The sequence below is a fragment of the Argiope bruennichi genome, chromosome 1, assembly GCF_947563725.1.
Source record: "Argiope bruennichi chromosome 1, qqArgBrue1.1, whole genome shotgun sequence".
NCBI classification, from domain to species: domain Eukaryota; kingdom Metazoa; phylum Arthropoda; class Arachnida; order Araneae; family Araneidae; genus Argiope; species Argiope bruennichi.
The window spans coordinates 107,862,071-107,887,941 of record NC_079151.1 but is presented as its reverse complement, the minus strand read 5'-3'; the positions used below and the strand labels follow the sequence as shown (position 1 = coordinate 107,887,941).

At 25.8% G+C, this 25,871-nt stretch overlaps 1 protein-coding gene across 1 annotated transcript; it reads right to left on the bottom strand.

Annotated features, from left to right (window-relative positions):
- Positions 1-4,310: 4,310 nt before the first annotated feature.
- LOC129967067 (heat shock 70 kDa protein 14-like) lies at positions 4,311-25,591 on the bottom strand. The gene is made up of 14 exons (XM_056081729.1): positions 25,389-25,591; positions 24,587-24,670; positions 19,988-20,116; positions 19,291-19,393; positions 19,025-19,115; positions 15,234-15,338; positions 14,950-15,111; positions 13,660-13,815; positions 12,310-12,412; positions 8,820-8,948; positions 6,728-6,802; positions 5,697-5,873; positions 4,676-4,731; positions 4,311-4,456 (listed from the first exon to the last, which is right to left on the bottom strand). The coding sequence occupies exons 1-14, from the start codon at positions 25,446-25,448 to the stop codon at positions 4,363-4,365; spliced, it is 1,524 nt and encodes a 507-aa protein (XP_055937704.1). The 5' UTR covers positions 25,449-25,591; the 3' UTR covers positions 4,311-4,362.
- Positions 25,592-25,871: the final 280 nt, after the last annotated feature.

Below are 25,871 nucleotides of genomic sequence, written 5' to 3'. Positions count from 1 at the left end.
CTAAAAATATACCATTATTTCAATATGGCAAGAAAACCAAATTTCATATTATTTGATCAATTTTGACAGATGATTTTTATTTTTTAACTTTTGATCAAAAGACCATTATACAGTGGTAACAGCGAAATATGAAAAACAAACCAATTACAAGTGTACAATTCGATTTTAAAGTCCGGTATCAAATTTGAAACTTAGGATATTTAAAGATCAATGATAAATGTACAGAATAACCAAATTTGCACCTGTAGTTTCACCATTTCATCAAAATAGTTCACAGAGTGGCCGTAAAAATGAAAAAAATTTGGCTGAAAGTAAGCTAATATCGCTGAATCTCTATTATTGTTATCCACAAAACTGATTTTAAAACTATGCACAAAGAACTAGTTTAATACAACAATTATTCTTTTCTGAAGTGTTTAAAAGTCATGTTATAATCATACATTAATAATAAAAAAGAAAGATTTCATGATCCTAAATATAACGAAGAAACTAGACATTGATTATTATTGTAACACATAGAAATGATTTCAAGACTACACACAATATCATGATAAATCTAATCTCATTTATGGAACAATCAATAACCACATTTATTTTGTACACTATTACTAAAGGAAGTAGGAAACAGACAATTTCCTTGGGTTCAAACATATTATGTATCACTATCATAATAGAACACTAAACTGATTTTAATGGCACACACACAATGCTCTGATAAATCTAAAAATTTTTAATTTTGTACACTATTACTAAAGGAAGTAGGAAATAATTTCCTTGAATTCAAGCATATTAGGTAACACACACTATCATAATAGTACACTAAACTGATTTTAATGGCATACACACAATGCCCTGATAAATCTAAAATATTTTAATACTTGCAAGAAATTGTCTTTTTTCTTGAATAACTAAAAAAGATCTTGCATTTAAATACTTTTTGCAAAGAGTTGTTTAGATATTCTGCTTGAGTTTCATACATCAGAGCAACACTATTATGACACATAGAAACTATTTCACACACACACTATTCCAATAAATGTCACACATTCCAAAATATATCAATCATTTTTCTAAAATATCATAAAGTATTTTCTCAACTGAACATTATTATAAAAGAGAGAAATAGAGGAAAACTTCTTGACTTTAAGCATATAATAGTGATACTATTATAACTATATTAAGACTCAGATAGTTAAATACACAAAAAATCAAAAACTGTTCTAACATATCTAAAAGGAACTTCTCAACTAAAACTATTTTGAAAAAGGGAGAAGAGACAAACAACTTATATCTCTGCATTTTGTAATAAAATAGGGGCAACATTATGATAACAATATTATACTTAAGGTTACACATACTACTATAATAAATCTCACAAATTTAAACACACAATAACTAAAAATGAGTTCTCGACAGTACCAACACTTCAAAAGGGGTGGGGAAAAGACAAAGTACTTGGCTTGCAGAATATGATAACATTATAATGACAACACACAGAATTATTCACACTGCTATGCACACTATCACACACACTGCTATGAGAAATCTCACAATCTGTAACTAACTTTCTGGAATGATTAAAAGTTACATCTCTACTGCATTGGCATTCTGCTTGACTTTCATTATATTAAAAACAATCACATTGCATTCTTTAAATTCGATAGTATCAATTCCTTAAAATGTTTACCTTGTTAGTTTCCAGGGCTTAAACTGATCTATATTAATTTTCTAATACATCAGACAAAATGGAGATCATATTGCAGTTATATCTTTAAAAGAAAATTTTATTATTTGGGTGCTGAAACTGTACAATATCAAGCACTATTCTCAGAAGGTAAAGTTTCAAAGAGATAGTACCTATTTGGCATTTAGAAAATAAATTCATAAATTTATGAATTTTTGAAATACAAATATATATATTTTTTTCTGATTTATATAAAAAATTCAGAATGTGAAATGAATTTAATTTGACAGATGGATTTCAAAGACCAATATACAAATGTCATTGTATTAAGAATTCAGATGTTAATGTAAAACTAATTTATTACATTTTTTATGAGTTTTCAATTTTAAAAAAAATTGAGTGTTACACCCATTATGAATACTTTGAATATTTATTTTAGAAAGAAGAGGATACAGAAATATAGGTTTTAAAATACCAAAAATAGATGTAGGAACATGAAAATTCAGGTTTCTGTAAGTGATAGTCATTATTATTTTTATTATTATTTCAATAAAAATTTAGAACAACTTCCTAAAATACAGAAAGATGAAAAGGAGGAATTTAATAAGCTTTAAAAAATGGAAATTGTTTAAATATAAACTAAAATGATGAATTTATCAAAATTTTATTGAATTCATTTAGCACCTTTTTCTATTTGACAAGTATTAAATAGCAACTATTTCCACAGCATTTTTTTTTTTATAATACTGGATAGATAATTTATAACTTTACTCAAATTGCTATGTTAGAATATAAATACATGCAATATTATTATGAATGTTTCATTGAATTATTGCTTATATTAATTCAATTTGAACGACATCAAAAATCAGTAAAATCTAATTTTATTCGACTACAAAACAACTATAATTTCTAACTGATGCAAAAAGATAATTTGCTTGACTGTTGATATGTTTGTAGATAGCAAATCAACAAAAAAGAAAATAACGAACCAAACTCTTAACTGTTATAAGGATGTGCTAAAACCAAAAATCAAGTCTGTAGCATTATTCATGCCATTAATTAACTTTTTTATTTAAGAAACTAATTATTCATAATAGAAAAGTTTTAATTCTTGGCTCATATCTTGTAAAGCCTGTCTAATCTAAATAACGTAAAAGAAGAAATTAATAATCATTATTAATTAAATTAGTAATTATTCTTGAAGCAGTCAAATTATTCAAAACAAAATATTAACCCCATTAAAACAGTTTTTAAAAAATACAGACAAAAAAGTTAGCACATTTCATAACATAAAACCAAAACTGAGAAAAAATAAAACTTATTAAATCCATAATTTCAGGCTTTGAATGTTGATTTCAACATAGATCATTAAGATTAAGGGAGAAAAATCCTATATACATAGCATTTTTAATTTTTATAATCAACAAAAACTATTAATTTTTAAAAATTCAAATTAATTTATACATATTTAGAAAAAAATCTGAATTTTTATCATTTTCTGTATATTTGAACTTGGATAGTCATAAAAACAATTAGTCTACAAAATGATATGAATCACTTGCTTTTCAATCCGCTAATATGAATCCAAAATATGAAATAAAAACTAAAACATTAATTGTTAGTAAAAACAGCAGAATATTGAGTAATAAATATAAACATGACAGAATGAAAGTTATAATTGGAAATGTGATAAAAGTACACAAACTAGTTTAATCAATAAATTGTAATAATTCTAAAACAATTCAAAATTAAAGTTCTCAAGAGAAAAAAAAGTTAAAAGTAGAGAACACAATCCTTTTTTTTTTTTTAAAGACCCCTTCCCCCTTTTTTAAATAGATATGATTTGAAACTAAAAATGTACACTTTAATTAGTATTAAGACAATCCTGCATTGTGTAGAGATAGGAAGCATCTACATCGTAATTTTTAATAACAGTCAAGAAATTAAACACACATTTAATTACATAAACATTTTGAAAGGTCTAGTACTCGAATCCCAAATAAGAATGATCAACACATGAACACATTCACTCAACTTCAACAATTACATATTAAAAAATGTTTTAAAAAATGAAATGCAGCTAATACTAATGAAAGTAAGTTAATTTAAAGAGAAGCATACAATATTATTTATCAATAAATTAAAAGGTATTCTGTTGTTAAGCTGTAAATAAATGAAAATAAGTCTGAAAATGTAAAAAGTATTTCATAATACTTAATTTTTCCAAATAACAATTCCTTTAATCTCTCTTTTTAAAAGCAGAAAGTTGGATATGCAAAAAAATGTTTAAGGGTTATTATGACAAGTGGAAAAAAAGATAAATGAAAATGACATAAATTGTTTACCTTTAATATGATTGCATGTAAGAAAAAAATTGAACAATGAATAAATAATTCATGAATATATAAATAATTTAAGAATGAATGAAATGCATAAATAAATAATTCAAAAAAAAAAAAAAAAAGGATGAGTGAAGGCCCGAATAAATAAACAATAAATGAATGTATGAACAAAATGGCCATCTAAATGAAAAATTCCATGAAATAAGACAACCATTTTAATGATATGTTTATATTTTTGTTAATGTGTTTGTAAATTGATTATGCCAATAAAGGTCTCCAAATGTGTGTTTTAAAATTTTATTAAAAATAAATACTTTAAAATAACATAAAATACTATGAACATCCTTGAGTTTGAGGTGGAACAAGAGTAGCAGATCCCAGTTCTTTGGAAGCACAGTCTTTGCAAGAAGCAAAAACAGAGCCATCACTAAAAGGAAGGGAATGAGAGAAAAAAAATTACCATACAATCAAATATATGGAAAATAAAAAAGCACAGGCAAGTGATAAATAATTCAAAAATTTGAAAATTAGTTTCAGTCAAAATAAATACAAATTATATATAAAAAAAAAATAAAAAAAAAATTGTCATTTATTTTTATTTATATATAAATAATAAATAAATTTGAAATCACTGGTCAAAACATACCTTCGAATATGGAATGAAAAATATATATCACCCACAGGTAAATTTGGCATATTTAACTGAAAAGAAGAAAAACATATTTAATTATTAACTAAAACAGAAGAATAAAAAGGTAGAAAACAGAAGTATGTATACAAAAAAATTCCCAATATGTCCCATAAAAAATTCGAATTTTTGATGGTGAATTGGACATCAAAAAATGTCATTTTCAATTATCAAACTATTTAATAAAAACACTAGTATACATACTAATTTTAAGAGGAAATAGTTTACAAAATACTAAATTTGTTAAATATGGAAAGCAAGGATTACTTTCATGCTCAATAAACTTTATAATAAATTAACCACATTAAACCCTTAACCAGAGAAAAATATATAACATGATTGAAGATATGAGCAACTATTATTTCAAACAGAAAATGCATCATATTTGCTTTCAATTACTCTTTATGCACTTCAATTATTTCTATCAAAGCAGGATACATAAGATATTATACAATTAGAAATGAAATATATTAAAAGCTCTCAAGATTTATGTCAGGCTTTGTTCAAAAAGCAAAAATTTAGGAACATACATGAATATATAAAATCTCCAAATAATATAATTTCATTGCAAAACTTATTACATTTAAATAAGGAATACATCAAAATAAATATATCACCAAAAATTAGATTATTGCATACATAAAATTTGTCCAAATTTAATCACAACCCACTATTTTTTTATGCAAAAATGGAAATTGAAATCAAAAACTAAAATTCAAAAACAATTACTCAAAGAAATCAAAAATCACATTGCACCATTCTTTTTTCAAAATATTAAAAGGTTATTGACAATATCCTATATCTTTGAAGAATTTATGTTTAGATATCCCATTAAACTAATTTGCAAGAATTTTTTTTTTAAAACCACTTTTAATAAAATGATTCTCACAAATTTTTATTTACAAATTATAAAAAATTACAAATCATAAGAAAATAGATGTCAAAATCTTTAAAAAAACACACGCAGCAATAAACTTACCACAGCTAAGAGTTTTGAATTTTCTTCTCTTGTTTCCGAATTTCCTTCAAAAATTTCCACTTTCAAATTAGAATTTTGTGTTACTCTGAAGCTCTGTGTGATAATGGTGGGAATAAGAGTTCCTTTACTGCATAATAAAAGCTCATCTGAAGAATCTGACGTTGAAAAACCTGTCAACTGAAATAAATTGATATTTAAAATAATTCTTATTAGTAATACTATTAATCTATTCCAAGACACAGAAAATTTTTAGAAATAAATCAAAATTAAAAATTAAGGCAAACTTATTAAAAACCTTTTTGAGTATTATATTAGTCCTAATTCATTTAATAAAATAAGCTTCTCTATTTAAGAAAATGGAAGACAATGTATACAAATGAAGAGAACATAAACTATAAAGAATGAATTTATCTATGACTTTCAACATGATTTTAATGACACTTTACAGATATGACAATTTATATAAGATTCTTTTACAGTTTCAAATTACAGTATTGATTTTGTATTATAGCTAATATAAATAAATCACACAAAATTCTTGAATAAGAATTGCAGGCAATTTTCTAACAATGATTTAAAGGCATTTCTAAAATTAGCTTTCATAAAATATAATTAAATTTGCACTTTAATGAAAATTTTGATACATATTTAATTTAAAATCAACAGAGAAAAAACGATTATTATAAGATTTTACAAGAAATATATTAATCTAAAAGGGAAGATATAGTGTTTTATAATTTTTTTAATCATTATATTCGTATGTTCCAAACATTTAATTTATAGACACATGCACTTGGAAGTCTTGATTTTAAAATATGCTACAATTTCAAAGATTTTGCTGTATTTCAGTAATTTTAAAATGAAGAAAATCGTAATACAATTTTACATATATCTTGATTATATTATAATTAAAATTACTATTTTAAACAAAAGCTATACATTTAAATATGAGCAACCTTTTTAAGTAAAGCAGCAAAACTCACTCCTGTTGCAGAAAAAAAAAAATCTGTTATAAAAATATTGATATGTACCTTTAGAGAAAGATCTTGAGACAATAATTTTACATAGAAATCTTCTTCGCCAACAGAATGAGTTACCAGTGTTGCCTGTAAAATGAATGATCAATGAAAAGATATATGATAAAAAATATATTTTTTTAAAAAAATCAAATCATTTTTTTAGCAATTCAAAATATGAAAATCAATAACAACAATTTACTCTTCCTTTCTTCAGGGAAAAATTCATTATTATAATCTTAATACACATTAGAATGAGTAAACAACTTATGCAAAGAAAATTAATTTTAACATCATATTCAGTAAAATTTTTAAAAAATGGGTATACATGTAAAAGCACATAAATAATAGCAGATGAAGAAAATTTAAAATGAAAGTAATTTTTAAATTATGTAACTATGCATAACAGATAAATAAATCTTGATTATTATGATTTTGTCATTTTTATTCATTTTACATATGTACATTCACTAAAATAACAAATAAAACATTAACAAAAAACTTGGTAAAAGTAACATTTTAAGAAATGGAATATTTTAATTTTAAATAAATCTACACAAAAGGAAATGGCAAAAAATAATTTATTTGGGACAAAAAAAAATGCGATAAAAAACATCTAACAATACAGTACTTATGAATTTATGAAATTTAGCAATAAAATTAAGAATAGCTATTTTTATTTTATAACTATTTTAATTTTTTATAATAATCAGAAGATAAGAAACATAACTAAAAATCATAATATAAAATGTTGCTTAAGACAGAACTTACAAACACCAAGCAATAAGATTATAGTCATCAGTCGCAGAATATAAAAATCAGTTTGTTTTAATGCATTTTGACTGAGAAAATCAATTTTATATAACTATAAAAGTTAGCAAAATATTTTTGTGAAAGTATTAAAATAAATCAAAGATACTTTTTACAACAAAATATGTAGACAATGTAACATATATCCTAACAAATACCACCAATTATATAAAATGTTCGAATTTTACAAAAGGAATATAAAACTTTTTTTTTTTTGTTAACAATAATAAATGTGGCTTGGGTCATAATAAATCTCCAAGTGCTAATAATAATTATGGCATAATCAAAGATGTATAGTTTTGTATGCATGCCAGACACAAAATATGCAAATTCATTATTAGGTGAAAGAAATTCAGTACTTTTTGTTTCACTTATCAAAAATAGAAAATTAAGACAGGTAGAGCTGCTTGCTAAGCAAAGATATCCTATATACAGATAGCTCAGCAAAATAACAAAATGGCTGTGTAAAAGTAAAAATCAAATATGAAAACAAGAATTAAATTAATGCCAGCAGAATTACAGATTTCAAATCAGGGGTGTTTGTGGGACCCCAAAAAATCCCCGGAAACTTTTACGGACTTACTACCGACATTTTGAAGTTTCGAGAGGGGGGGGGGGGGAGAGAAATGAAAAATTACGATTATGAAGTATTGAATGACTTAATTATAAAAGTTCAATGAATTACTTTTTTTGCAAAATTAATAACCATTAATTTTGCAAAATTAAGACCTTTGAACCCAGGTCACGTGATCGCACATCTGGTCGAACGAAGTCTCTCCCTTTTTTTTTCTGCTGCGCCTACTTGCCGAAAAGAATCCAAAAGAGAATGTCCGAGAACCGGGGGAATGAGTCATAACTCGCAATAAGGAAAGAACAAAAAAGAAGTTTTTCCCCCCTTTTCACGCATTATCACTGCCTTTGGAGAAAGAAAGGAAAAGTTTTCACCACACACACTGACCTTGCTTTTTCTGCTTTCAAAGCAAACAAAATTACCCAGATCAAAATAAATAATTTATTATTATTCCTACTTCCTTTTGAACGACGATCCCCGGAATTTCCGGGTATCGAAGTTCAAAATCCCCGGAATTCCGGGGTTTCCCCGGAGCACAAACACCCCTGTCAAATTCAAGGCTCTTCGGCATTTATAAAATGATGGATTCAATGATTAAAGTAAATCACAGAAGTTTTCAAAACAATTATTGTAAGTGGGGTGCTTTGTTCAACTATCACCAATTATCACTAATACAAAATCTAAACCATAGAATTCTTAATTACCAGATCAATTTTGAAAAAATACCTGTTTAGCAGCTCCTACAGCAATAACTTCATCTGGCACTATGTTGTATAGGATATTAGCTGCAGAAAATGTGTTTGAAATTAATTGCTGTAGTTTTGGAATTTTACAGCAACCTCCAGAAAGAATAACCTGCAGATAAAAGAATCAGAAACAATATAAATCTTTCATTTTTTAATCATGAATAAGATGTTCTGATGTTATATTGAAAACATTGTTCTTCAAAATCTGCTGAAGAACAGAAAATCTAAGTTGATAAGCAACTAAAATCTTAAAAATTATAAACCTGCGAATGGGATGCCATTTTTATTTTTGAATTCAATTTCAATAACTGCAGAATTTAAGGCAAAATAATTGCATATGAGGAAAAACCAGAATTTATTTTTTTAACTCAGTTATTCCATATGTACATTCCTTTTCTTCTTTTAATTGGAAGTAGATAATTAGTGCAAGATAAAATTTAATTTCCAACTATCAATATATTAAAAATTAGAGAATTTCTTACTTATATATTTACTTTCAAAAATATTACAAAACTGACTTTTCTTCTTTATTTTAAAAATATATTTCCAGACCAAATTTTTATTAAAAATCCATTTTTAAATATCCAAACATTAATTTTCACCAATATTTCAAGACAAAAATGAAATCTTAGAAAACAAATACAATGATTACAAAATTATGAGAAACATAGTTTAGAACATTTTACAATTAAAATTCTTTTATATAAACTCATGATATTCAAAAATTTAAAAGTGTAAAGACAAATACAGCAGATAAATTTTTCATCTCAAATAATAAATAGCCAATGTTGTATATTCTTATTTATCAGTGGTTTGTCAATGTATTATTTTGTACACATCCTTTTAATTACCGATATCAGAAACTAACACAATACCAGCAAACAAGCATTTTGGTGAAGTGACAAGAAAATATACTTCAAATTTTCATGTCAAATTATCTAATCAATGAATTAATTCTTGTCTTTTCTCAATTAAAATCAGTTTAGAAGTCATATATTTATATATGTGTGTGTCAGTATGTACATAAAATGATACAAAAAAATATAAGGAAATACGAAGAAATACAGGTATGTAACTGGACAACTTTTCCTGCTTGCCACCTAGCGGCCGCTCAATAAAACTTCAGTCTGTGCTCTGGAGCCATAGATTAAGCATGATGTTTAACCCCAAGAATTGTACTTTTCCTTAAATGTTTGTATTAATTGTTTGTTCTATTATTGTTTTTCGTGTGTTATGTCCTTTAATGTTTCATTAAAAAGATTTCAATCATTTAAGCTTCTTTCCTTAAGAGTTTTGTTTTTCCCTAGCAGGAATAGTTTTTGGCACCCAACGGTATATAGTTTTCTTTAAGATTACAAGTATGGTAATTTACACCTACATGCAATTCTAATGGGTTATTGATATATGCTGTTTTAATACTGACATTTATCTTACCCCAAAAGATAAAATTAACATACTTTAATGTTAAGAGACTCTAGATTAGAAACCAAATATATAATTAATTTAAATAAAAAACAATTTTAATTTATTATATATTATCAAAAAAAGCGCAGACAGAAGTATCAAATCAATCATCTCGTGAATTAAATAAAAATTTACATCTGGTACAGAGTAATTCAAAATATTAATAACTGTAATTAGATTTCTTAATTTAAGGCTCAGAAACTTAGATCATCAGGATTTCAGAACCTGAATTGTTCATCATTGCAAATATGATACCAAATATTAGTGACTTCAACTGAATAAATCAATAGTAAGTTCACACCAACTTTTTTCAATTACACACACAAAAATCACTAATAGTATAAGCAAACATAAAAATATAATCTAAAATATTTTACAAATGAACCATAATTCCAAGACAAAAATAAGAAAGACTTATAAATCTTATTATCTTTATCAAATATTTCAAGATTTCTTAATCGTAAACTTTCAAATTGACATTTTTACTTGAAACTTTATGATAACTTAAAGTTTTCATCAATATGAGAACTCATTTCAAACTAATTGAAAAGAAATATGATATTTGTAAAATTACTAGGATAGTGAATTAATTTTGAGGAATTTTTTTCTAAGTTCAAAACCTTACCATAAAAAGTTTTATACATTAGTATTTTTCAAAGAAAGTATTGTCCAAAAAATCATCACATTTTTTTCTGATAGCAAACAGAAAGAACAAATCATCTTTTGACTATATCCACTAATTTTTTTTGTATCTTCAAAAGAATGGAAGCACTGTTAAGCCAAGATATGGATCTACAACAAATGGTAATCTCAAAAAGCAACATCAATTGAATATGGTAGGTGGGATAAAATATCCCATTTTGGCATTTATAAGTATTTTTTGAATATACGAGTAGCATGTGGTCAGGTATTGCGATAAAGGGGGGAAAAAAGTATCATACATTTGCTTGAATTTCAGCAATTTTTCCAACAATGCATAGTTCAAATGCATCAGTTATGTTTGTTAGCATTTAACAGTGATAGTTTCACTCTGTGAAATAGCTCATAATAAACAAAACCACACTATTCTTCCAAATATAGAGCATGAACTTCAAACAATAAATATACAACCCCTACCATAAATGTTGATGCAAGATCAGGAAAGTCTGTGGTTTTCTATTATTAGGATAGTCATAGCATATCCATTTTTCATAACAAGTGATCATAAAAATGCAATTGTTGTGTGATCATCATTAAACAATCTTATGTTTGATATCATTCTTGGTAATGCTTCTTCATCTTCAAACTTTTTTGTTGACCAAAGTAGTCTTTGTCAATTGTATCAAAATCACCACTTCTAAAACATTAAAACCAATATTCACAAATTTTTATCAATGGAGTATGTTCACCATAAGTTTTCAGTAGCATTCTATGACTTTTAGCTGAACTCATAAATTGACATTTTTTGAGTTGAGAAAAAATATGCTGCTTATGCTATAACAAAATGGTGCATAATAAAAAGTAAAGTCTAAAGACAGGACTCTAACAAGTGCCTGATGTGATATAGCATAAATTATGCCATCCACTGTAAATCCTTCGAAATTAATTCACAGTCTCAGTTTAATTTATACTGGTGAACTGAAAAATATTGCAGTCACCCACTTCATTTCATAATAAGAATAAAATAATAAAAAAAATAAGTACAATTTAATTAATTGAAATAAAATAAAATATTTTTTTAGAACACACTTTTTTTAAATGTTAATTCATTTTAATTCATTTTTTATTTTGTATAAGTAAAAAAACTTATACAAAAATCGGCATAAGAATATATATTAATCTGTTTGCACCTGACATAACAAATAAAGTATAATTTTTCTCCACATAATAAAATATTAACATACATTAGTTCATTTTTATCTAAAAGATTATAATGATATCTTTAAATATAAATGAACAATCAAGTTAACAAAATATTTATAAAATTGTTATACACATTCATTTAAAAACTATATCGAATTACTCACACTATTAATGTCAGAAACTACTAAAGAGGCTGCATTTAAAGCTTCATGAATAGGTTCCAAACACTGTTGTAAAGTACTGTGAATCAGAGAATCAAACCTTGCTCTGAAAGAAAAATACAAATTACTTAAAAGTCACTATAGAGAATAACAGGGTAAAAATTATTTTAAATAACTTAAATTATTATAATTAATAATTATTATAATTTATAAAAATAATAATAAAATTAACATTTCAATTATAACAATATAAATCATATTGTGGTCAATCAGATAAAACTCATTCTCAGAAACTTGTTTTCATCGTCATAATTACAGTAAAACAGCTAAAAGTCACCATAGGATTAAGTGAAATAGAGTGATCATTGTTACTCAGCAATAGAAAGTCAAAGGATTTTAGTAAATGCAATAACAACAGCAGAGAATCAATTAGAGATGACAATGAGTTGTATATTTCAAAATTAGAACTTTTAGATTTGGGGAGTTTTGCCTGAACAACAATGTTAACATGTATGTCAAAGGATTAATAAAGTTACTTTTAATTTAAAGGAAAATCTTAGAAACTAATACATATTTATCTTTACAAAATCAAATATATTACAAAATCTTTACATCATAAAGTAAAAGAATAGTTTAAGAATATATACATATACTTTTTTATATCATATTCAAAGTCCTGATTTTATTATTACTACCTCAATCAATTGCTAAATTCAGTAACACAAATCTCTTCAATGAAGATATTATTGATAAAGCATTCCATTAACAGAAATTTTTCCTTCTTAATTAATATCAGCTGTTTACCACCAATCTCTATACTTTTTTACATTTGGCTTTTACCAGAAATTATATTCAGTGCTAGAATACAAATAGGAAATTTCTTGAATCAGCAGAAATTTGCAGTCTCATTTGTTTAGCTGATTCTAACTAATCTAATATGTTAAAACTATTGAATTGAATATAAGCATTCTATTTTGAGGAGAAAAATAAAATTAAAAAGTTCGAGTAACAATTTTGACTATTGCCTTTGCTTCTACTAAAACATGTCAATAATGCAAAATTTTATATACAAATGTACATCTAAAGAGCACAGTAATCATTTATAAACACAGAGAAGTTGAAGTACTTATACTTGAGAATTATCAGAAAATTTGGGAAGTGTGTCTACAAATTAGTGTTTGAAAAACTATTTGATGAAAAATTCATTTCAGATATACACTGCAAATATTTTAATTATTAAATTAATAATATATTTAATCATGTATAATCTAGAATAATTTATATTGGAGATTATTTTTGATTTAATCAAAAACAGCATTTACATTTTTCAAATAAATGTCAATATTTACATACTTGCTTATAGTAATATTTAAATCTATTCCATCATATAAAGATTCAACTTGACACTTCTCACTTGTAGATCCATGTACTACATGTTTATAATGTTCAGCAGCAGCACGTAATTTCATTACAGAACGTTTATTCTCTTTAATATCAACTTTATATTGCCTACAAAGAATTTTTAAAAAAAGTTCAAGATTAAAAACAGAATCACAATTATAATTTACAAATACTCAACCATGCTATTTCTTACAAAAAAAGATACAACAGCCTATTTACAAAATAAATGATCATATCTAATAAAGAAACATTCTTAGAATGAGAGAGAGAGAGAAACTTAATGCCTAAAAATTAACACAGATATTATGTTAAAATTTCATTCTTTTTAACTTCTCTCCAACCCATCCCCTCTCTTAAAAGATTTAAGCATGCAATTACTGAAAAAAGTAATTAGATCTTTGAAAGTCTTCATGCCATATCAAAATATTTTGCACATCAAAAAATTATGATAAATTTGCAAAACATATAAGGTAACAGAACATTTCAATAGCATAAATGTGGAATACTAACACTATATTGGTATTTAAAAAACAACCTATATTTTAAAAATATATTCACATCTATAATCACTATTCTATTTTGCTACATTTTTAAATAGTTTCATTAGCAATTTTTCAGCCCAACATTGGCTTTATTCTATATATATATATATAAGGGCAGGTAAAATTTTTAATGACAAAATAAAAATTGAGAGATAAGCACTTTTTGTTCAAACTTTCCATATTGATTCAAGTATTGTACATCTGATATATATAGAACAGATGAGAACAGATAATTTTGAAAATACATTAACTTTTAAAAATTTCATATAATGTAACATTGAATTATTTTTTACTTATCCTATATCTTATATTTTGAAAATAATTCAGATACAAAAGTTTATTTGGTATTTAGCAAAAACTAAATGCTAAATTTTGCATTCACAGACAGAACAAATTTATAAAATAGAAGAATTTCAAAAAATGGTAGACAAAGAAGTGAAGAATTACAGTATACTTGGATTACAGCATATCATACAGATCACTGAATCATACAATAATAGATTTTTCTATGCATGGGAAATAATTCAACAATATATTAGGGAGAAAAATATTATATTAGCATATTTAACAAAAGCACATTAAACAAACAAAACAAGTACTAACAAGCAAGTTTTCTTTAAAAGAATCTTATCACATATAATTTAGCAAACAGATAACATAAAGAAATATGAGGGAGGGGGGGGGGAGATATATACTATACCTTTGAAATTCACTTGCACAATAATTAACTATGCAATTTGTGACTTGATGACCACCAAAATTTTTCTTTTGTACCGAGGAGAGCACTGAATACATGCCATTTGAAACTTGCAAAATTGTAACGTTTAGTGATGTGCCACCCATACGAAATATTAAACATTTGCTAAAAAAATTAAAACAAGATATAAGTAAATTTATTTGTACTTAATATTAAAAATCTTGTTTACATTATTCAGCTAAAATGTATCCTTATTTCAAAACAGAAGGTTAATTTCTGTAACATACCTGGAAGTATCATTTGTATCTTGACCTATATTGTAGGCAAGAGCTGCAGCAGATGGTTCACTAATTATCCTCAATAACTGAAACCCTGCTTCAATAGCAGCTTTCCTAATAAATAAGAATGAATTTAAATCAATTCACGCAAAGTACATAGTAAACAAGCAAATAATATAGTTTTTTTTTTTTGTATTTCTGAAAGAAGTAAACTAAATCAAAACACATTTCAACAAACCATACCAAAGATAAAAATTGCATTACCACTTAATAATAATTCAAAACTTAACTAACAACAAAGCTATTAATTTGATAAAATTTAAAAGATATAACTTCATAAATCATTAGAAATTTTGATATAAAATTATATAAAAACACAAATAATTATTAACATGGGAAAAAAACATGTGTGTGTATATATATATATATATATATATATATTGCTCCTAAATAAATCAAAATTAAGATATAAATATCCTTAAAACCTACTAACACACAGAGGTTTCAATGTTTACAGAATGGAATTTATATTTTTGTCCAGTATATTCATGTTTAAAAAAACTGATATATAAATGAATGAACAGAATTTAAGGAAATTGAAAACACCCATTTAACAGAATTTAAGATTGATAATTAGTTTAACATATTTATGTCAAAAAGAAATTGCCCAGAATTCAAACTTTCAGACTTAAAACATACAGAGATGCTCATATTTTAAAAATCATTCTGTAAAAAAATGTCATGCTTTTAACCATATTTCATTCCAAGATTAAACTTTGAGATATTTAAGGACAAAAGCGGGTAGGTGAGCATAATAAATTATCTAAATATTGCAAAGTAAGAAATAAGTTTCCAAATTTCCAGAAAAATAATCCTCTCTCCAGTAAAATTTCCTGCCTGCTTTATTACGAACTTGTCGATAGCAACCAACACTTTTTATATGTGTTTCAAGATACATGAACATCTGTCATACTCAAAAATGAGACTATAATAAAAACTACAATATGCTCAAAATTTTCAGAACTTCACAGATTTCACTATTAAAACAGAAACACTATTACATATTTAAACACACATATGTAATTAGTATGGTCTGTGTATAAATGCTATTTCATTATCATAGACGTTATAACATAACAAATCATATTTGTCTTAGTCATGCATTATATCTATATAATTAAATAATAAGAAGACATAAATGATTCAGTTGCTCAGTCCTAATTTTCAGTTCAGCTTCACCAACTTTTGTTTCATTTGAAAGCTCATGACTTTTAGATATAAAATGTAACACCTATTCTCTAACATTCACAATGTTTGGGAGAAATCAATAAATACTTCTTTGTACTTAACATCCATTTTTTAGAGAAAGAAGGAAAGAGGACTAATTCATACCACATTTCCTCTGAAAATTCCATATAGCCATAATATAATTTTTTTTTTTCATATGAATGTCTATGAACCCACATTTGTCAGCAAAAGTCTGTTAACTATTCCTTACATCTCCATTTTGAAAAACATTGCAAACTGAACTTTGACAGAGCCCTCTACTTAGAACTGGTTAAATTTTGCAAAATTTCATTGGCAATATAAGAATTTAGCAAAGTAGTGAAATTAAGTATCAAAATAAATCACTTACATTTTTGAGATTAATAGTTCTTAATTTTGTTTCACAATATATCTTGATAATGGAAATAGATGGGACAGAAGACCCTAATGAAGTATCTAAGAATAAAACTTTTATACAAAATAAAAACTGGGGAAATTTATAAATTAAATATTTTATTTAGTGAATGTAAGTCAGGAACTCTGCACAAGTTTACCTCCTCACTAAAAAATGTATGGTGAAGTGTTGTTTTTGAATTCTTTCTTGAAAATGTTTGATAGTTGAAAGTAGGAGACTATTGTTGCTGTATTTAGGTGTCATTAATTTCCATGTGAAATGAAAATTGGCAAAGGCAGTACAGTGCTTGTTGGAAGAATAAGTTCTTGTTTGAATAAGTTTTGCCAATTATTTTAAATATAAAGGGGAAGGCAGTTAAATTAGAAATCCTTGAAGGCAGTTAAATTAGAAATACAATGCATACAAAAACCCGAGAAAGATTCTGTATATAGTGATATGCAAATTTCATTATTTTTAGATCTCATATAACATTTTTTAAGCATATATCATAAAGATAATGAAAAATATATGGATGTAAAATTGATCTATTAAGATATCTATTTTGTTTTAATTTCAAAGTGATGCTCAAAACTTACTGAAAAGAAATTAACAGAAAATATTTTTATAGTAAGCATCTACCTCAGTAACTAGGCTTTAAGTTTGTATAAGTGCTAGAGCCTGTAGAATATAGAACATTTTATGCATATACCATCACAAATTGCAGATAGTATGCTAGCTTAAACACATTATGTTAAAAATATAGCAACTTACATTATTAAGTCATACACTGCAAAGCATAAATTTTAGACACCGTTTGGCTTTAAAATTTAGAATCAAATTCAAATTCATTAGAAATTCAAATTGATGTGGTAAGAAAGATATGGCAGCTAAATCTACAGATAAGCTTATAACAGAAATTTCAGCTATTATTATTTTATTAAAGAAATTGATTTATCGAATTTTATTTTATGGATATCATGTATAAAACAAAATGCAACTTTTTGAGGCTATCTGTAACAAATCCACAATCTAGCAAATGCCCAATTAATAACTATTTGTGAAATTCAAAGGTTATTAGAATTGCCGTTGTCAATGGCTACAATTCATAAATGAATTTTGGAAACAAGAATAATGGCTCAATGTAAAAAGATAAAGAAAGCCACTACTTTGAAACCTCATTGTAAGTCATAAAGAATGTTGTGGATTCAAATTTATAAGATGATCAGTGCTATTTAGCAATAATAAAAGAAAAGAAAAGTGGAATCTGGATGGCTCAGATGGCTGGACATCCTATTGACACACCTTGTACCAGAAAAGTTAGTACCTATTTTAACAGTGGTGATGTTTTTGGGCAGTCTTTTGCTATTATAGATAAGTATTTCTACACTTTACAATTAGTAGCCAAACATCATAACATTGTACTAAGACAAAGGACCTGCTGCCTTTAGTTGAGCCTTTAGATGGCCCTAAATAGGAATTTCAGCAAGACAATGCATTGGTTCTCATAGCAATCAATACAAAATTTTGATTTAATCTTCAGAATACAATATTATTCAATCAATTATCAATAGCAGAATACAATATTAATCAGTGCATCAAATAAATTCAAACAGTTAACATATAGCTCAGATCTTAATCCAATACATATTGTTTGGAGCATCATGCACCCAAAAGTTTATGACAATGATGCACAATAGTCTTCTGCAAATAGACTCAAGAGAGCAACTGAGGATATTTGATAAGAAATCAAGCTTCATACCATACAAGACTTAGTTTCTTTAAAGAAAACTCATATTTATGAACTAATCAACAGGAATGGATGGGCGATCAGGTTTTAAATTCTGCTTAATCCTTCAATTTTTGTCTAAACTTTTGAAACAAATTATATTTGTTTTAAATTTCTTAATACCTTGCAATATGCTCAAGTTAACTTCTTTAATATTGTATGTGTATATCTATAGTATATTATACAAAAGTCTATCAGGAGAATTGATTAAATATACTTTGAAATAGAATGAATTTGTTCATTACCTAAATTTTCAGATCACAACATAGTTATAAAGCAATTACAACACATAATTTTATGTAAAATATTAAATTTTATAATAAAATAAAATGCATTCTATTCTTTCATACTCACTTCACTAGTTGCCTTTGGCTTTCACTAAAATTCAATGGAACTGTAACAACAGTTGGATAACTATCTTCATGGCTATGACTGCATGCAATATCTATAAAGTAGAGTAAAAATTTTCTATTAAAGATGTAATAAGAAAATAATTCAACTATATACATTAATCAATGTTTAAAAAAATTGATAAGCAGTATAACATAATTACACAATGGCAAGGCAATAGTTAAAATAATACATTTAATAAAAGATGACTGGTTTATAAAATATTTTACCTTTCATAGTTGAGAAAAGGATGGCTAAGAAATCTGAAACTCCATGTTGTGAAATACAGCCATTCTTTTCAGAATCACTTTTAGTATTTTTTTTACTGTTCACCTACATTAAATACATAACATATTTATAATTACAAAGTTATGATGCAAACATTAGAAAACAATTTTAACTGTACATAATACTTATTATGATATACAACAGAAGACACTTTTTATTATTATGCAGTTAAAATACATCTGAATTATGAATCAATGCTAATGTCAGAATAACAGGTTAAATTAGAAATTTTTTTAAAAAGGCATACTGTTCATCTGCAATTACAACTTCAACTCTAATGCTTTTAGTTAAAATATCACTAACATATAAATTACCTGCAAATCTGTAACTAAAAATATATCTAATATACTTTAGAAATATGAATCAAATAGACTGAAAACAAGTTTAGTATCAGATTTCCTAGCATTTAAATCTAAGAAAATAATGTGTCAACAACTGAATTTGAAACATGTTTTAATTTCTTCTATTTTTTAATTTAAATAATAACTTTATTCTTTCTAAAATGTATTGCTTTATGTTAGAAACACATAATTAACTTATAAATTTTAACTTAAGTTAATTTCTAAAAAGTGCTTTTATTAAGTTCTGAAAAAAAATGTTCTATGATGCATCATTTCCAATAAAAAGATTGTCGCTCACTTTTTGTTGTACTTTTGATTCTGAGTTATTTAATTCAGGTTCTGGACTATTAGTTATAAGATCTTTAATATTTGTTACAGCATTTGAAGGATTCCTCAACATAGCTTGCTTCGCATCTAGACCAACAACCTGTGAATATAAAGGAAGAAACAATTATTGTAGAATACCAATTTATTTATTTTTTAAATATCTGCAGTTTGATCTTTTTATTTAATACAAAAACATTAAAAATGTTATTCAAATCCAGGGCTTCATTGTGAAAAACACAATCTTGCATATTAATTTGTTAGCTTTAAGAAGGGGGCGGGGATCACAAAGTAATAATAATATTCCAAGAAAAACTATATGGAACAATTTTAGAAACTGACAAATTTTATTTTAGTTGACATATACAGAATATAATATGTAGTAAATCTAATTGCATATGACATAAGTAACACAAATATAATTTGAAAATTGAAAAATCTTGCAAATGGATGCCTGTGTTGGAGTGATTTATCTCTCACTTACCAGAGGTGGCATAATATAAAAATGACCTGTTATTATTGCTGAGTACTTAAAAATTATCTGTTATCTACTAGATGAATATAAAATAAACTGAAGCTAAGCTCAATATGACTGCCTGCTCACTACTGATGTCAACATCATAATTAAATTATCATCATATACATATATATTTGCTATGCTCTTCAAATGTACAATGAATATATTTTCTACATAAGAAGGCATTTTTGTTCATGGTTTTAAATGAAAACTTCAATTCCTAAATTTATAAGAAATCAAATTCAAATCCGTATATCATAACAGTTAAGTCATAATTTTATTCATAAACATTACAGAAATTTCAAAATTCATGGGTCATTTTTAAAATTCGGTGCCATTTGTTGTCCATGTGAAAAACATTTTTTTTACAAGATGTTATAAAGTTTAAATGATTTTTCTTTTTACCATGCTTTTTAGCAGGCAATTTCCAGTGGAGAAACAATAAAATTAAAATAATTCATCTGATTTTTTATTTTTTTTTTCTAATAAAGAAGTTGAGAGGAAACAAAAATTCAGCTGTCCAAATCATAAAACTCAACATGTTTTTTGCTGCATTACTTTCCAAAAATTTAAATTTTTATTCTGACATATTTTTTTATTGTGAAATATACTTTTAATTATGTTATAAAGAAGGATTTAATAACCTTTTAAGAAGAATAGATGATTTTTACCAATTAAATACAGCTGTCCAGACATTAAGTCATGTCTGTTACCATACAATATTTTCAACATTTTAAGCAACAAGATTGAAATTTTGAAATGACAACACTTGTATACCAGTGAAAAATGTTCTAATAAAGAAATGCAAGCAGCCATCTTGAATGTTTGATGTTTGATTGAAGAAGCTGAAGCCTTTTTGTGTTAAGTATTTTTATTGCATGTCATGTCTGTTACCTTAATATTTTGTATAAAATATATTTATTTATTAATTTATTCAACTGATTAATTTAGATTTTTAGGTTTTTAATTTTAATTAAAATTTATTTTCATGTTTTCATGGAATTATTTAGTTTCCTTAATTTTTGTACTTTGAAATGTCATGTCTGTTACTGGTCATGTCTGTTACTCTATATAGTAACAGACATGACAATCTTGGTAATAGACTTGACATGTTTCAAGATTTTAAATATGGTTCAATTTTTGGGTTTGTTTTGTTTAAAATTTAGTTGATATTTTAGGAAGAATTTCTTAAGGGTGGGTGGGGGGGGGAGGGAATAAATGTAAGTTCTTACTTTTTAAAAGCGCATGTTTGTTTTTCATTTTTTCTCTTATCTTCTTTGTTTTTTATTATCACATTGTATTTACTAAATTGATTAATGTTTGCAATGTTATCAAATCATTTGCTTTATTAAACTTTATTTCTGAAAATTACGTGTGCAAACATGCTACAGAAGTGCAGGCATTTCATTTCGGAGGATCGAGAAAGCAGGCAACTTTGCATACTGGCGTTTTATATCTAAGAAACCAGCATGAACCAATTTCGTTCTGCACAATTTCCGAATGCTACGACCATGGTCCTGCAGCAATTTGAGCTCACTTTCAACCAATATTCAACGAGCTTAAGAAAATTTCCCCCGAAGTTGAAATTATCCACTATTTTTCTGATGGCCCTACCACGCAATATCGGCAGAAGAAAAATTTCTTCCTTTTGAATGAGCATATAGCAAATAATGGTTATAAGTATGGATCATGGTCTTTTTTTGAGGCTGGTCACGACAAGGGTGCGGCTGATGGAATAGGGGTAGCCATTAAGAGAGCTGCTGACAAAATAGCTGCACAGTGGACAGATATACCCGATGCAAAAACTCTGTTTAATGTTTTAATAAATAAAACAAACATTCAGCTTCATTATATCTGTGAAACAGATGTAGAAATGTTTAAAAAAATAATTCCATCTGATATTCCGGTTTTAAAAGGAACAATGAGCTTACATCAATTTTTTTCTTTTGAGAATGACTCAATGTTTTTTAGGGATTTAAGCTGTTTCTGCAGACAGAAAAATGTGTGTGACTGTTTTACAGTTAATGTATTTGCATTAAAAGAAAATGAACAAGAAAGCACAGCCGTGACAATAAATAATGCAGAAAATAATTGCAAATCTTTTTCTTCTCCTTTATCCAACAATTTTCAACAAGATATTCAAGAAGGAAGCTTCGTACTTGTAAAATTGGAGGGTAAACAATCGATAAAATATTTCGTTTCAGAAATAATCGACATTCAGGACAACAATTTTACAGTTAAGTATTTTAAAAAAGTCAGGAATCATGCAAAGTTCTTTTGAGAGGATGATAAAGAATATAATATTGAAGCAGAGGATATTGTAATGAAACTTCCAAATCCAAATCTAACTGGATGCTCTTTTCGCCAATTACAATATTTGATGTTTGATGTGGATCTCTCCAAATATGATGTTGAATAAATAGCATTGTAACTCAAGAAAATACTAAAAAATAAAATGTGTACACATGTTCCAATTCTGTATCTGTGAATTTCAAATAATATATACATATTTTATTTTTTTTATTTTATAGTAAAAAGTTATGTACTAAAAGAGAAACACATTTTAGTTTAATTCTATCTTTCAAGCTTTGCATCAAAATTTGGCTCCTGAATTTATGTCATGTCTGTTACTCAGTGTCACATCTGTTACTTTGTGTCATGTCTGTTACCATTTCAAAATTTTCCTTAAAAAGTTTAAATTGACATAAAATTGCTACAATTAGAGTTACATATTAATTGACTCTGCCTAGTATATATAAGAATGGCAGACATTTTGCATTAATTGTTTTTTATAGTATTTTATATTAAAAAAATCCTTGTAAGAATTCTATATTAGTAACAGACATGACAAACAAAAGTATAAAAATACCATAAGAAATACTTTTTTATTCGAAAGTCTTTATTATATGGGTAAAATGACTCTATACTTATATTAAATATAGCTTTACATTATTGTACACTGAACTTAAATACTAAAATTACAAGAAAAATGTCCGGTAACAGACATGACAATTTTCATCATATCTGACTAAAAAAACATCAATTAAAAATATATAAAAGAAAAAAATGTATCAAAAATATTCAAGTAATATACAGAAATAATGTCTGTTTAATAATATTAAAAAAAATTTACTAATAAAAATTTTTTTTATTTTTGTATTTTCAATTTCCAAATGGCACCAAATTTTGAAAATGACCCTCATATGAAATAATACATTGAAAAATATCATTAGTACTTTTAATATTTTCTGTAAAATGAATTGTATAGTTAAAAATAAATAACATCCCTTATTTTATAGTACATTTTTTTATCATACATTTCAGTACTAGATATTACTTTATTGCTACATAAATGTTTTAATGCAATTTCAATTGAAGCATTTTGTTTCGGCAATTTTGGACAATCTTATACCTAAGGAATACTTGGTATTTATTTACATTAAAAATTCAATTCAGAAATCTAAAATAACATTTTTTTTTCTAATAATATTTAAGGCATTTAATTTCAATAGAGTGTCAAAAAGTAACCTGTTGGTGAAGTCAACTATTTTAAAAATAATTAATAATTCTAGAATTTTTATAATTAGCTGAAAATTTATCTTTTACTCCTAAAAATAAATTTGCCATGCAAAATAATTTTAAAAAATTATACATAAAAATTTCATATACTCTGTAAGTAATTCTCAAAATTGTTCTTAAATCCACAATAGCCATAACCATTTACATGTGCTCGGTAGTATCAGTCAAGTACCAAGTGTGTGCCTCATAGAGGCATTACAAAATATCTTCCTATATAATTTATTTTCAGCCATTTAATTAATACAACTACTTATAAAAGGCAATAAATTAATCTTGAATTAAGATTCATGTAAGGCATGCTTAGAATATGAGGGAGGATGTGATTGTAGTGGTGAGAATAATGATATATCGGATAGAATCAACTGAAACCGGCAAATTAATAGTTTAAGATTTTGTCAACAGTTGAAAGATAAATTTATGTATTTTCAGACAGCAAAACTAACATTAATAATAATAAAAAAAAATAAAAAAAATCACCTTTTCAGATTCATCTAGATAAGCAATTACAGATGGTGTTACTCTGTACCCAGCAGCATTGGCAAGCACCTCAGTTTTTGAGTCCTGAATTCAGAAATACACAAAAGCATTTCAGAAATAAAATACATCATAATTTGAAAAAAAAGTTTAATCAAAAAGCATATATATGCAGGAACCTATTTTTTTTCCTTTAACTATATACTATAATAGCAATAAAGATTAACAAATCATTCATGTTACTGTTACAATATAAAATAATTTAGCATGCATGCATATATCCATTTATCATATTACTTGAAAACTCAACAAACTAGAAGGTAACAGAATTTTTTTTTATCAAAATGGCAACTTCTTTTAAAATAGCATTATATAAAATCATTGGACTATACCCATAAATCCACATTTTAAAACTCTACATTTAAACTCAACATTTTAAATACCATGTTATGAACATTTTAAATACCATGAAATGGGCAATGTTATCTTGCCTTTCGACACAATAATGAATTTCTAGTATATAAAGGCACAAGATAATAATTACTAAACACATTATGCAAAAAATATTATCATAATACAATGTTAGAACAGAAAAGATGAAGCAAAGAAACTTGAGCACTTGCATTTAGACCTTTATCATCTACCAAAAAAAGTATTTATGGGCAATGTTATAACTTCATATCATTTAATAAAGTTTGAAAACCATATCATAGAAATCATAAAGATTTACTTCATATATATGAGTAATTTTTTCATATCGGCGATTAACTTGTGAAAGCAACAATCAAAACAATGGTGTGCTTACCTTGTGCATGGCAAGGCACATATTTGTATTTCCAAAGTACAGTCCAAAATAACAAGACATTTTTCTGATAATTTGTCTTCACCGGTTTATTTATTGCAAATTCTGCAATAGTGGCAGTAAACAAAAATTATATATCTTTTAATTCTAATATTACAGCTTAATTTCAAGCGCCATTAAATTCATTTTATTGCAACAAGCGAAAATTGCAGTTAACCGTGTAACACGTGTAGTTGTAGTTTATATTTTGAGGATAAAATAAAGTTAAATTACTAGTATCAATGTAAAAAAATTATTTCTTGTCCTTTAAATATATTCTTATAATAATATTGAATTAAAAAGTCCTAATTAACCATATTATATTATTATTTTTTGGTTCCTGAGTAAGAGGATATTTATCTTAAATCTTGTTCTGGGATACTTATCAAAAAATGATTTTATGATTTACACAAAGAATAATTCAGAATATTTCATTAATTATTTGAA